This window comes from Silurus aristotelis (genome assembly GCF_946808225.1).
Source record: "Silurus aristotelis genome assembly, chromosome: 16".
NCBI classification, from domain to species: domain Eukaryota; kingdom Metazoa; phylum Chordata; class Actinopteri; order Siluriformes; family Siluridae; genus Silurus; species Silurus aristotelis.
The window spans coordinates 8,337,758-8,353,154 of NC_139589.1; the positions used below are offsets into that span (position 1 = coordinate 8,337,758).

The 15,397-nt window shown below is 39.0% G+C and overlaps 1 protein-coding gene across 13 annotated transcripts in view; it reads right to left on the reverse strand.

Moving 5' to 3' along the window:
* Positions 1-15,397, reverse strand: part of cadm1a (cell adhesion molecule 1a) — a 328,120-nt gene that overhangs the window by 81,103 nt on the left and 231,620 nt on the right. For 11 of the 13 annotated variants that reach the window (XM_083564895.1, XM_083564893.1, XM_083564903.1 and 8 more), the window contains exon 2: positions 10,649-10,666. The exons of the other annotated variants lie outside the window; for them this stretch is intronic. In XM_083564895.1, coding sequence (XP_083421021.1) covers positions 10,649-10,666 — 18 coding nt within the window. The remainder of the gene's footprint in view (positions 1-10,648; positions 10,667-15,397) is intronic. 13 annotated transcript variants of the gene reach the window in all.

Below are 15,397 nucleotides of genomic sequence, written 5' to 3' on the forward strand. Positions count from 1 at the left end.
ACAGGAAGAAGCACCGGTGTCCATTAGATGGATCATTAGAATGATAGTGACTATATCTGGGTGTTTGCATGCAGTCTCATTCAGAGGGCGTAACACACACACACACACACACACACACACACACACACACACACACACACACACACACACACACACACACAATACACTTGCGCTGGGATGTGTAGCCTTCGGAAATTGCCTTTAATATACGACATCCGAAGTAAATCTTGTGCACGGATCATGCGGAATAAAAGAAAGGATTAAACTTGATTAGCCTTGAGATTATTATTGATTATTGGCACGCAGCTTGGTTTAATTAAGATAATTGTTTGTGTCACCGCCTCTGAAATAGATGAACTAGCGATTAATTCCAATTTGAACAAAGCCTTCATTAGCCTTATTGCCTGGGCGAAACAAAGACTCTATAGCGTGCAAAAAAAAATAAATAAATAAAAAATTTGCTTGCCGCTCGTGTGCCTGACGACCAACAAGGCGTCGTGGCAACTTGGAAAATAAGTGTGCCGCTTCGTATTTGCATAACTTGTTCAAACAGATCTGTGACATTATCTTTCTATTTAATTACCGCCATTCAAAAGCAGTAGCACAGAACACTGATCATTTTAGCCTAGATTAAAGCTGTCAGAGCAGGCTGCTGCGCTCCGAGCCGGCCCGACATGCCATTTATATCACTGCGAGCCTAGCGCCACCCCTGCTGCCTCATACATCACGCTGTAGAAAAACTCCCAGCAAGAAGGCCTCCGTCTCTGGGTGCGTGTTTGTGTGTGTGTGTGTGTGTGAGTGTATCCATGGGTAAATGTGTATCAGTGTGTGAGTGTCATGCCCGCCGTGCTGATGTCACAGCAAACCGCTGTGCCGAGAAGGTCAAAGCGGACTTGCGTCCTCCTCTATAACCTGTATCACCTCCCTTCCTGGAAGGCGAAGAGAAAAGAAGAGCGTTGTCAAATCAGAATGTGAATGATGGCAGATGATAGAAGTGAAAGACACACACAAACATTACTGCAGATGGCTGTGTGTGTGCATGTTGGTGATATCCATCGCTATTCCCAGGTTCTGGCCCTGTCTCGCTCACATTAAAGTGTGGCTGATGGAAAAAGCCTGGAGTGGAACGGGGTTTTGATGGATAAACGAGTATGTCACACACATCTGAACTTTTCAACTAGCCCTTTTGCTGTTATTAGTTTTATATTTAGGATCATATGAACACACTGGACACATATCAGTATCTGCAGGTTTTTCTGTGAATTTGGGTGCTTTTGGTTTATGTTTTTTTTCCATGAAATTCATAGTTTGGTATTTCCATCCATCTATCCATCCATCTTTTCATCCATCAATCCATCTTCAGTAGCTAAATTATATTGGTCTACCTGGAATTTCCATCCATCGATCTACCCATCTTTAGTACATTATATTGGTGTATCTGGTATTTCCATGCATCCATCCATCTTCAGTAGCCAAATTCTATTGGTGTACCTGGTATTTCCATCCATCCATCCATCCATCCATCCATTCATCCATCCATCCATCCATCCATCCATCCATCCATCCATTTTCAGTAGCTACATTATATTGGTGTATCTAGAATTACCATCCATCTGTCCATTCATCCATTTAATAGCTGAAGAATGATGACAATCATGAGAACACACTGGGCACATAGCAACATCAATATCCACTAAATATCCTTTTAAACTGGGTGCTTTTGGTCAATAATTTTGCTAGTGGGATTCAAAGTCCATCCATCCATCCATCCATCCATCCATCCATCCATCCATCCATCCATCCATCCATCCATCCATTTTGGATAATCCTGTGAACACAATGGACACATATACATATTCAAATCCACTAGTTTTCCTGTTATATTGGGTGCTTTTGGTCAATATTTTTGCCCATTGGATATATAGTTTATCCATCCATCCATCCATCCATTCGTCCGTCTTTAGTAGTTACTTCATGTCATGAGACCTAGCATGAGTTAGCAATCCTAGCATGAGTTAAAAATACTGGTATGCTAGTCTATTTCAGGTCAATACACACACACATTCAGACCTACAGGCATGCTTTTGGACAGTGGGAGGAATCTGGGGAAGAAGCTTACAGACAATCTATATATAATTCCTAACTTATAGGAAATTTCACATTCTCCATGAACAGATGAACTATGAACAAACAGTTATAGAAAAAATGACGCATCAAACGTATCGCATTTATTAACATGCGGTTAGAATTAAAGTCAAAACTTCTGTTTGAGAAAATTCATTAATTTATTAATCGGAACAGAGAATTCTACTGCACTGTGGATAAATATACATGTATCACAAACCCTGCCCGCCCCTTTTTATTCTGGCAAACAGCGGGTCAGCGAAGCGGGAGTGCTAATGCCACTGTCGTCGTCCATCTGTGTGCCAAATGCCAACCCAGTACTCACTTCAGCAGAAATAACTTTCTTAAGAAAGAGCCTCTTATGAAGCAGCTCCTTGATGCTTTATTCCAAACAGAATTTTTTATCAAGTCCAATTAAATATGATCTTTCAAAATTGGCCAAGCCTCATTACAAAAAAAAACCCCTTCATATCTCAACCAGATTATTCCTCTTAGAATTTTCCTCATAATATCCACGAACGGTGAACGTAATCATTGTGAAATTAGTCCGAACCCTAATTAGAGATGTTAAATGAAAAGGTCAACCAAACCTATCTATCTTTAATGAAATAACACAATACTGCGTTACAAAACGGGGAAAACAAATAGCATTTGTTTTGCATAAATAGTCATGCTCATTATAAAAGCCACATCATCTATTCTTCATTAATGAAATTAATTACGTTTATAGCAGCGTGCGCTAATTGGATAGGTACCACAAGAACAACGACATTAAACAACGTTTACCAAACAAAAAGCCGCATTCCGGGATAATAACGGTTTATTAGATATTATTAGTGATGACATCAGGAGAGTTTAGTGCTTTTTTGTGTGCCTAATTGAAAACTGTGCTTTTTTTATTAGCAAATTGTACTACATCTTCTATTCTTTTTAAACTTATCTTCTACACCACTCAAGGAACAAGAGGATTTATTATTATTATTTAAATTTATTTTACATGCTGTTTTGATTTACATTTGTTTTAATATGTATGGTTTTACATGACCAGAGTTATTTACATAAAGCCTAAACCTGATAAATCTATCTATCTATCTATCTATCTATCTATCTATCTATCTATCTATCTATCTATCTATCTATCTATCTATCTATCTATCTATCTATCTATCTATTACAATAAAAATTGTTACTCTAACTGTTGAAAAAACACATAAAATAAATAATGTTTAGTTATCTAGTTATGTAAACCATTTTTTATAATAATAATAATAATAATAATAATAATCATCATCATTATCATATTAATAATAATACACATAATAATAACAATAACCATATAATTCAAACTAAAATCATCAAATAATGTCAATGGACACATTTCTCAAAAGTCAAATTTGGAAAAGGGGATTTTTGGAATAAATGAAATAAATGTCAACCAAATGTTTAATCCAAGTACAAAGAAGCCTAAAACATAATTCTTTAGACAGATACAAATAAAATAATCTAGAGATAAACAGATACAATATCTTGACAGTGGAGTATTTTGTGAAGATTGTAGTTTGCATAATTTCCTTTATTTCACTTTATTTACCATATGAGTGCGTTTATCAAATTTCTGTTCCTTTGTAATTGTCCATCAGTCAAGTCCCTGAGAAATGTGCTCTAGGAATGAATTATATTATATTATATTATATTATATTGCACTAATATTACAGTCTAATACAATCTAAATACTTTCAGAGTGCGAAAAAGATAAACAATCAAACTAAAAACACATTTATGATTTAGGAATTTAAGCATGTTATTGTATAAATATTGTAATTAATGAATATACTATTTAATAATAATAATAATAATAATAATAATAATAATAATAATAATAATAATAATAATAAGGTCAAAGGCCATGTCCCATTCTAGCCGCATAAAGGTAAAAATGTCTTTCCATGTCTGTGATTTATTAAGTTGCATATACAGTGCAACTTTGATAGTGACAGGGGTTACGTTCTAAGACGCCTTTGCGAGTAACAAAAAATCTTAAGTTTTGACTCCTCCTCCTTTTGATGGTTTCTTTTTCAAGGGGAATTGTACATGTACTGTAAACTCAACAAAAATAGTTTTTTTACTTGTCATACATGTTTTATTTACTACTTTAAATGAATAACACAATAATAAAATAGTTTTTCAAACATTTCTATGTAATTTATTAGCACAAACCTTCGAGCCACTCACAGAACTATCAGAACTGTCAGATTTTTTGCGAGTTACTCTTAGTCCGGGTCCAAATGAAAAGAACTATCAACTATCGTATCAAGTGTCAAGGTCGCGAGGATCGAGGTTTCACTGTATCTCTATTTGTATAGATTATTAAAAATTAGTTTCCATATTGTCAATGTGTTACCTTCCTCCTCTCTCTTGCTGTTTGGTACTAGACAGCCATGTATAAATCAAATTTGGCAAGTATTAGGACACCTGAATTTTCCAGCTACATGTGGTTCTTCATACTGTTGGAGGCACACGATTATATAGAATGTCTTTCAATGCTATAGGGAATACAGTGGAACCTCGAAACTCGCGAGGGTTAGGGACCAAGACCGGTCGCGAGTTCCGAATTTTCACGACCTTTTGATACGCCCCTTCCAACCCAGTAAAAACCCAAAGAACACTATACGAAATCGATTTAAATGATTAAATAACACTATTTCACTCCATAACACTTAATTATTAGACAATTTTAATGAGATAAACCTTGATTAGAAATGATAAAACTAGCGTTTGGAGCAGCATGCGAGGTCGCGAGCGCTGAGGTCGCGAGCTCCAAGGTTCCACTGTATAGCATTCTCCCTCCTAGACTAGTCCCCTAACTAGAGACCCAAAACTGTACCATCATTGTACAATGCCTCTGTTCACAAGCCGGCTCCATGAAAATATGGTTTGCATGGGGCAAGCCATCCATTAACAATCACCCTCCAAAATCTAGTGGCAGATCTTCCCAGAAGAGTGGAAGTTATTATAATAAAAAAATCGGGACTGAATGTAGAATGGGATATTTAAAAAGCAAAAACAAATCTTATAGTCAGATGTCCACAAACGTTTTTCTATTTTTGTGTATATATGCATTTTAAAAACACAGTGCTGGATAAATAAAAGATGGCAGGTTGTGAAAAAGGAAAAGAAAAAAGGCGACTATGGAGATGGAAAAAAAGAAAGAAATAGAGGAAGTTGGAAGGAAAAGTGAGGAGGGTAAAGATTCATAAATAAGCAGGGACAAAAAAAATAGATGTATTGAAAGATAAATAAATAAATAAATAATCATTCCTGGAGCCAGAAAACCAGAGGAAGAAGGATAGAGTGCAGCAGAACGGAAGAGGACCTTTTTCCGCCCTCTCCATCTCTCCTCCTCCAACACCATACCTACTCTCAGTGGGAGAGGGCACAGGGAGGACCTCCAGCAGCTGTCCATCTCCTCAGGTCTCAATCTGCATCACTCTCTAACTAAACAAACTGTCTGGAGGCGAGATTGGCCCAAGCAGAGCCTTGTTTATCCTGTGCCATCTCTCCCTGCGGCTCCTGATCCAGTTGGCGTCTGAGCACACTCTGAACCGGCCTTCGTATATCGATCGTCACATCTCACACCTCACACACACACACACACACACACACACACTTGGATGACAGCAAAGGTGAGGAAGCAGAAGAAAGCTGTCCTTGTGGCAGAGGCACGTTCTTGAGGTCAATGAAGAGCAGGTTGAATCTGTCCAATGATTCCTATTTCCTCATATTTCCTGACATGCTTCTGGCTTTAGTATTTTACAGTTCGCCTTCAAATTAGCCCCTTTCTTTGTTTCTTCTCTAATAACCCTCTCATCTTGCAAATCAAAAACCCCTCCCTCCCTCCCTTTTCTAGAAAAATGCTCATAGGCTAAAAGAACGGCGATCTCCCCGCCACACGGAGCAAATGTTCTATCAGCGCAGCCGAGCGTTAATGTGCTTAGCTAACGTGTCTTTCCCGCGAGCCTTTTACTGTAATTTTACAGGAGCTGATGCTAATATTGTAACAGTGGCCCCATCAGTGCTATTGCAAAATAATAAAAGTAGAAAAGAAAGAAAAAAGATAGAGAGAGAATAGTGGTAATGGGGTAAAACAGAGCAAAAATGTCCTGGATAACCAAAAGCGAAAGGGCTGTGAAGGACTCGAGTCCTTAACAAGGGCTGGGTCTCATCCAACTTCCTAACAGAGAGTCTTCCTCAGCTCAATCCTAATTTATATACGTATAAATAACTTGGCTGTGATTAATCATTGGATTGAAAGGTACAAAAAAAGCAAACAATCCAGGAAAGCTGCCAAGTCCTGTTTGACGTATGTGTGTGTTTGAGAGTGTGTGTTTGAGAGAGTGTGTGTGTGAGAGTTTGTTTCTCCTCTGTCTCAGCATGTTTGTGCTGATTGACTGGGCATGGAAGGGTATTAATGGCGGAGGTCTGGAGCAGTGTGGGCCGAGGCGGCGCCCATAAAGCATATCGGCTAAATCGCTGCTGGCTTTTCTGCTCCTGCTTTTAACACAGCCGGCTCTGCAAAAGTGCATCCATTCCTCTCGCCGACGCAAGAAATGATGGGCGGAGTTCTGGACAAGGTTAAATAATAAAAGCCTTGCTTGTGGGTTGTGCACCGGCTTAAATATGTGCTTAGCTTACAGTCCGCTTGTCTAATGTACAATAAGGAAAATGTCACAGTGAGTGTAGTACATTAGAGAACTCTTACAGCGCATTTCCAATAAGCAATCTATAATCTCATTTCACGTAGTATATTGTGTGAGAAAATCACTGATGCTGGAAAATGAAGAAATCTAAGAAATAAATAGGGACCTTTTATTAACCACTGTTGATAATGTACTTTCACTGTTTTAGGGGATTTCTCTAGATTTTAAAGCAGTAATGAGGTCATAGAATGATGTCATTCTATAGGTGTGTGTGTCTCTGTGTGTGTGTGTGTGGGGGGGGGGGTGTTTGGTTTACAACAGACGTTTAATAGGGTAAAGATCAGCACTCTATAGCAGGCCACCCAAGATCGTCCGCTACATTTACATCTATGGCACGACATTAATTTCAGGTCAACTATATGATTTGATAGATTTTAAAATGTTTAATCTGGTGGTGTCATACAATAATCTTAATTTGCTAAATCATAAATCCCCATTATATCAAGTTGCACGGTTACACAGATTGTTCCACAGGAGTAAGAAAAAAGATGCACACTCTTGACATTCAGAACGATTACTTCAAGATCAGGTTTTCAGAGTTTAAAGCACACTTGTTTAAACTGTTCTTTCACAATTTCTATTCTCTAACATACACTTATTCAGGTCCCCTGGTGGTCTAGTGGTTAAGATGCAGCGCTCCCACCGCTGCGACCCGGGTTCGATTCCCGGTCAGGGAACCATCCCCAGCCACTCTTAGTGCCGGTCCCAAGCCCGGATAAATTGGGGAGGGTTGCGTTAGGAAGGGCATCCAGCGTAAAACATGTGCCAAATCAAACGTGCGGAGGATCCGCTGTGGCGACCCCTAACGGGAGAAGCCGAAAAGAAATCCCAACATACACTTATTCAAATATAACTAATATATATATAAATAATATACAGATGGTCCCTAAGTTACGATGATTCAACTTTTAAAAATTCTTCAATTTTACAATCGATACTACTAAATTGTTAAAATATTTTACGTTTCAGGCGGATAGCAAATGTAGCAGCGTATGCTCCACCCTCCACTTGTGACCCTCACGTACTACTGCTACATATATATTGTATAGTTTATACAGTATGGTACTGAAAATTACTTAGTTTTGCTAAATTATGTACTATAATTTGTTAAATGCATAACAATTTACATACTGTATATATATATATATATATATATATATATATATATATATATATATATATATATATATATATTTGGAAATATATATATATATATATATATATATATATATATATATATATATATATATATATATATATATATATATATATATACAGTATGTAAATTGTTATGCGTAGCCTGGCCAGCATATCTAGGTAGTTGATGTGCCAGCGTAGATTGGGCCCTTATCACAGACCACTCATGATCGCCCCCCTTCCGCATGAGGGACGCATCCGTTGTTAGTGTTCCCTTTTTCACGGTAAAATCTTTCACATTATCAGTAATTATCAAAAAAGCTGAAAGGAAGAGTATCTGAGAAGAAAAATTGCATACTAAGCCGAAAAAAAAAATCTAACCAGCAACCAGTCTGCAGCTCTGCTTTGTCAGAAATAAATACTTGTTTGGGTTAGTTCTGGTAATTAATGGCATGGTCTGTGCTATTGATATCTGGTGGGTTTGATAAAGTTACAAACATGCTACAAACAGTTGCAGCTGAGAAAAAAAATACTTGATGTTTTACACAGTAGTAGATTGCACAGCCAACGAGTTTTCAGTGCAGTCCACATCCCCTGTGTAGAGGAACATAGGTTGCTCTAGTTTGATTTAGAGTCTAGAGAGAGGGGGTAGCAAAATGTTTTGGTGGACAGTCACAGCTGGAGAACCACTGGTGTGAGAAATTGGATTGAGCAAAAATAATATCAACAGTAAATATACAGAAATGTATTTCCATCAGTGTTTCACAAAAGTAAAATGTCAGGTAACTTTCCTAACATACATTTTGAATAACCATGAAGCAGTAAGACCTTAACAACACAGTATTCCATCAGTAAACTGTCTGCTGCTTTTCAGTTCTTCTGCAGATATAGAGATAACTAGCATGGGGTAGTTTGATAGTGTGTGCCACTTTCCTCTGTCATTAAAATACTGAGTACATTTGGAAGAATAAATCTGTCCTGCTGCTTGGTGTGTTGCTTTCCGCATCGATATGTATATATCAAGTTGTCTTTGCTGGTAATGTGGAGCCTGATGACGTTGATAGGTTTAAACCTTTCGCTGCTAATAGAAACAGCACAGCTAGCATTCAGAAGTGTGTTTTATCAGCTTTTGGATGCTTGCATGTAGGTCTGGACTAGTTGATCAGTAAAAATGGTAAAAACTGATCTGATTCGATATTGCCAATATATTTCTTGTGTTTCCTCATATAATTTGATTGTACTGTAGCTTTAACATTATTGTGGAGTCTGTCGGAGTCTGTTAAATACATACAGGCAGAACAATATGAACTTTAATCAGTTTTTTTTTTACCAACCCCCACTCCCCCCGACAAAATTAATGACTGACGGAGAGGCGCTCAATCCTTTCAAAATTTCATTAACTTTTACTTGCCCCTCATTGAAGTACAAATGATATTATAAGAAATTCACTTAGCCCCCTCGTTCAGGGCCTCATAGGAGAGAACAGGGACCTTTTAATGCATTGGTGACGTCCTATTATTTTAAAGGACATATTAAGAGAAGGATTTATAAAGGGGTTGATATCCAGCAGGGTACAGCAAGATAATGCAGCAGCAATGTGCATTTGAGCAACTGAGAACTTAGTCCATATTCAGGTTGAATGAAGGCAAATCCATTTTTGAGAACTTGTGCTTTTTGTAATGTAGCAGTGCTCCAATACTGTAGATGGCGCTATTAATATTTCCTGGACTCAATTAAATTTCATTTCCTTTAGTCCAGGAAACAGACTGCCTACTGAAAATTGTTGAAAGTGTAAAATCAAATGACAAAACATGAGAAAGACAAATATCTGCTTGTTTTAATTTGGATTTACAAAGAGACGGATGAGATGCAGGTGGTTGAGAATCAGCAGGCTGGCGATCCTTGGAATGAAGCCGTTTGAGCATGGCTTATTCATAACCAATCAAGGGCTAACGTAGAGTGTTTTTCTGAAGAGATCACCCAGCTGTCATGCGAACGACAGGCCAAGAGAAGGCGCCGCATGATGTCCAGGTGCCAATTATATCTTATTGTTTGAGAAAACTAGGCTACATTTCCCCATATGAGCCGAGGGCCTTTCTCACCTGGTCTGAAGCAAACGTAACGCATTTTACAACAGCTGGTTTTGGTAGCGGTTATTTCATGGCTGCACTAAGCATGCTAAATTTGAACACGCTCGCCACATAATTCACCTTTTAAAAATATCCCAATGGTACCTTTAAATAACAAATGTTAATGTATGCTGTACAAATGAAGAACATTAATGGATGAAACAGTAGGGGGAAGAGGTACGAGGGCTAAACTTAGACCCGTAAGGTGAGAAACTGAGTTAGAGCAGTCTGCAGATGTGAAAAATGGAGCAAACCAACGAGCAGCTGCACTGCTGGAGGCTGAGGAGGAAGCAACAGCAGAAAAGGTAGAAGAAGAATGAATGAATTATAAACCAAAGAACAGGAAGACAATTTTGGGTATGACAGGATGCTGGCTTTTTTTTTTTAAGGAAATGGTGGATAGACACATATTGACACACACAATAAATGCCACAAAGTTATGCAGGACACTAATGGACACACAGATCAAAAGAACACACACAGTTAAAAGTTAGGACATACCTGGGTACTGAGCTGCTCCTGTGTCCAAACAAGGGAAAGGGAAGAGAAAGAAAAAGAAGTGTTAGCAGATCAAGATTTGTATGAAAACCTTTGTGCAATTAAATACACTAAACCAGCACAGCTAAAGTGTCCAAAAGCTATTCATCCATTATAGCAGTCTTAAACATTGGGAAAAAAGGTACACTAAGAATGCAATGGAAACATGAAAAGAGAAGACATTTTGTGGCGTTCAGCCATCAGAGGTGCAAAACCAAACCCCGGCGATTTCATGGCATATTGTAATCAGATGATAAAGCAGCGGGAGATGTGAATTTTAAACTAGAGGATCGAAATTATTCAAGCCCTGCATGAAGCCTCCTGCAGAACATTACCTTAACACATTTGCTACATTTGCCTCACTGAGGCAAACCCTGAAACTTCATTAATTACAGCGTGTCAACAGCACCTGGGTTCCGGCTTTCCCTTTCTTCAGCCAATGCCACAAGTGAGAATCACGGGCTAATGCACTGGAATCCACAGCACCATTTTAAAAAGCACTTACAGCCAAAGAGAGAGTGGATGAATTGTGCTCCGAGTCAGAGTCTGATTAGAAAACCAATTTCCTCTTTCGTGTTTTTTTTTTTTTTTTTTTTTTTGCCAAATTTGCGTCCTAGCAGTGCATCCATTAACATTCTTTCTACAAAATGCACAGAGACAGCGAAGCCACAGCTATTCAGAACAAAGCCAAACTTGGTGCTCCAGCTCAGTGTCTTCTCTCTTTGTTACACAGAGCCTATCAAACCAGAGCACCTCTGGCCAAGATAACTGCTTCAGCCTTACACAAGAAGCATGGATGTACACTGATCAGGAATAACATTATGACCACCTGCCTAGTATTGTGTCAGTCCCCCTTTTTGTTGCCAAAACAGCCCTGACCCATCGAACATTAACAGCATTAACTTCTTCAGCAGTTTCACCCACAGGAGCTCGTCTGTTGAATCGAACCAGCCTTTGCACCCTACGTGCATCAATGAGCCTCGACCGACCATGACCCTGTCGCCGGTTCACCGCTGTTCCTTCCTTGGACCACTTTTGATAGATACTGACCACTGCAGACAAAAAACACCCCACAAGAGCTTCAGTTTTGGAGATGCTCTGACCCAGTCTTCTACCCATCCCCACTTGGCCTTAGCGAAACCCAAATCCTTACACTTGCCCATTTTTCCTGCTTCTAACACAGCAAATTTGAAGACAAAATATTCACTTGCTGCCGAATAACCCACTAACAGGTGGATTGATGAAGAGATAATCAGTGTTATTCACCTTACCGCTCAAAATCTTATAATGTCATAATGTTATGCCTGATCGGTGTCACAGGTCTGGCAGACAAAATAGGAATGCAGAAGGTAAATGTTGCATCTCTAATAGTCCCTTATTTTCACTATATGAAGTGTGTCCATTAGTTTGTTTTAAAAAAGCATTTAGCATGCTGGTATACTATTACGGTACAAAATTATTATCCAGCTTGAGTATTATGTGGCCCCCCTGATCACCACAACTACTTTTCTGCAACAGCAGGTCCATGCTGTGGATGAGTGGAACTCTTTTAGGATTCATGGCACAGACCCATGTACAGTCATTGAATGGTTTAAAGCCACAGGAGACCAGGGGCCACTGTGGAAATCAGTCCCTCTGTACCTTGGCTCTGGTCATGTTAAGGAAATACCATACATCATATGAATAAGGTTGCATTGGTTTTTCAACCCGGGTCCGCTGGGGCCTGGCTGGGTCTGTAAAGGACGAACGATGGCCATGTCACTGCTTTACACTTCTGCCCCCCCAATGTAAGGTTAAACACTCCAGAGGAATGCATTAACCATGAGTCAGCCCCCACACAAGTCCAGCTCCCTACTCCAGAATGATAGCTGCAATAACTTGGCGGTCAGCATGCATGAGCTGAATTAATGAAGCCTTGTGCTTCTCTTTAACATTCCCATCAACCCAAGAGCACTTCAGATGGACTGCTTCCATGAGGCCTAACTACTAGGTACAAATAAAACCACACTATCCTTACGGAGAGCTTTGATTAAGAACAGACAGGAGGGAATTTCAAAGAGGCCAAGAGAAACAGGGAGGGATAAAAACAACAACAGCCAAGGTTTAGCATAATAAATCAAGATTAAATGATATTAAAGCTAGCCCGAACGCTTCATAGCATATGTAAAGATCCCCTATTACTGCATCCTCTTGACCAGTCCCTGGTGTCAAGGGCCATAAATGAGTGCAAAAGTTGCTTATGCTTGCACCAGAGGTCTCTTAGGTGATTAGCAAGTCCTTCTAGCAATCTTAGGAAGAGGCCAAGGCCAAAGATCCGAATCAACCCAATTCACACTAAGAAGTAAGTTGTGCCTAACACACAAGAAGGAAGAGAGGAAGGGGAGGAGAAATAGAGCTTCAGCTCCAATTTCCAGGCTCTTTGCACAGCTTTCCAAAATGAACTCAATTCCCCAGTAACAACTAGCAGTGCTCAAATCACCAATCTGCTGGCGAGTGTTAAATTAGACAAGATAAGTGAACTCCATTAAAACCTAATCATCAATACTATTCTGAAAAGCTTCCCCTGCCATTCAAGCACAAGACAGACACAAAGGAAGTTAAACAAAAGTGTTTTCCCCACAGAACAAGGAATACAAAAGTGAATCCCAGATTGAAGGCATTTTTGAAGAGTTCAGTAGAGACCACGTGACTTTACTGAGATCCCATCAAAATTCACAGGGTCACATTCGTTTCTCCCCAGCAGTGTTTGTATTTCTCTTTTTTCGGTAATGAAGAAAAGGAAGAGATTAAGTTTGGCCGATTTGCAAAAGAGCAAAACGGCAGCTACTCGCTGTTGCTGCTTTAGACCATCAATGGCTGGAGCAAGTATGTAAACCTGAGCTATAATAGGGAGGGATTTATGGTCTGTCTGCTGGGCTGTGATTAGACACCACTGCTGACACTCTGATAAGCTCCTCATTGATGGGAATATTCACCCTGGTGTCCTCGAGTCACCTCACAGAAGGGAGGGGTGAGGAGAGAATGATGCTTCTCTAGCATCTGCAACCCCATCAGTCTCTGACTTTGAAGCGACTTTTGAGGTTTCGTAGATTCCGAGGGCACTTATTCAGAGTTGCCACAGAACTAAACAGAGCCTGTAATCCAGCTGGTTTAAAATTCATCTCCTTTCAATGTCCCAAATAATCTTGGGGATTCATTTCCCAAAGAAAATGAAAGCAGGCTATTGGTATGTGACATTGTATGAGAAACCACTGAAGGCAGGCCAGTGATAGGGCTGCAAACTTGCCAAAACAGCTGGCCTTTTCAGAAATACTCCAAAGGCTAAAGGTCTTCCTTGCTTTCTGATGGCTGGTCTGAATCTACATGCCAGGACCTATTCAGTCATTCAACACACAGCCTGTTGACAGTAGACTACTCGCACGCACCGGGGTCTTGAATGGTACAGGCCAGACCTTCATGTAATTAAAAGGTTAGAAGAGCAGAATAGTTTTTTAGCTCAAAGGAGAGTAGATAGAAAGGGCATGGGCGTGTGGCATGGTCAGCACAGTCTCGACAGGGCCGTTCAACCATGGTATTCTCAAATGCATGCCAATGACAGCCATTTAAACGGAGCAATTAAAAAAGAAGATTCACCAATCAGATATCTTTTAGTGAAGGAGAAAGCTGATCTCAGATCTGAATCTCATTCTGCATTTCAGCATCAAGGTGACATTTGCTATGCGCTGTACCTTAGTCTTGCCTTCAGAAAAGGACTTTGAAGAGTTCTTTCACAAAATGTACTGCTCGTAACCATGATATGCATTTGGTGGCAGGTGAGAACACCATTAAAAACAGGTAAGCCATCAGAAAAAAAAAAATCAGAGAAGGGACAGTGGTCTCTTTTGAAATCAAATAAAAACAAGATTAAATGCTAAAACATGCCAACAGCAAGACAGTAAGCAAAGTATCCATTCATTTTTGGTTGCAGGCAGTTTTTTTTTTTTTATGTTTTTTGAGGTGCCATGAGATGCCACTTAGTTCAAAGGACAGAGCTGTAGTTCTGCAAACATACCATTTAATCTGTAAATGTGGCCAGAAAAACAAAATAAAACTCCATTCTTCGATAGGAAAGGCCACATTCGACTATCAATCTCACAGTCTGAATCTTTTCAGAGGTGTTATAAAATTATGATCATGCCATTTTGGTTATATGGAGGTGCTCAATGTCTGGATTCACATAGAACCACCAGTTTTCTCCCAATAACTTAATATACCGATCATTATGATGATGCTGTAAATAAAATTGTGCAAAGAAATACCACTTTTAATAAAAAATTTATAAGTAATTAAATAAATCCAACCCCTTGTGACAGATTTAAGTTTTACTTTTCATGATCTGTGACTGACACTGACATATTAGCGGCAGGGATTTAATAATAAACAATGTCTTCAAGATTTTGTAAATGGTATATTCTATTCTAATTGATTTCTGTAAATGAATTTTTTTTTTCAGGTGCATCGATGTTACGCTGTTTAATTTGCCAAAATGTGAAATGCAAATGGTCTGCAGAATGTATTATTTTTATCCAAAATGTTTTTATAAATTTTCTTCTAGATTTTTCCGTAATGTTCTATACATACGTGGCTTTAAAATGTTATGAAGAAATACACAGACGAGTCATTAGGCGACTACAGGCAAGACTTCATGATTCTAATTCGACTATGTAAATCCTT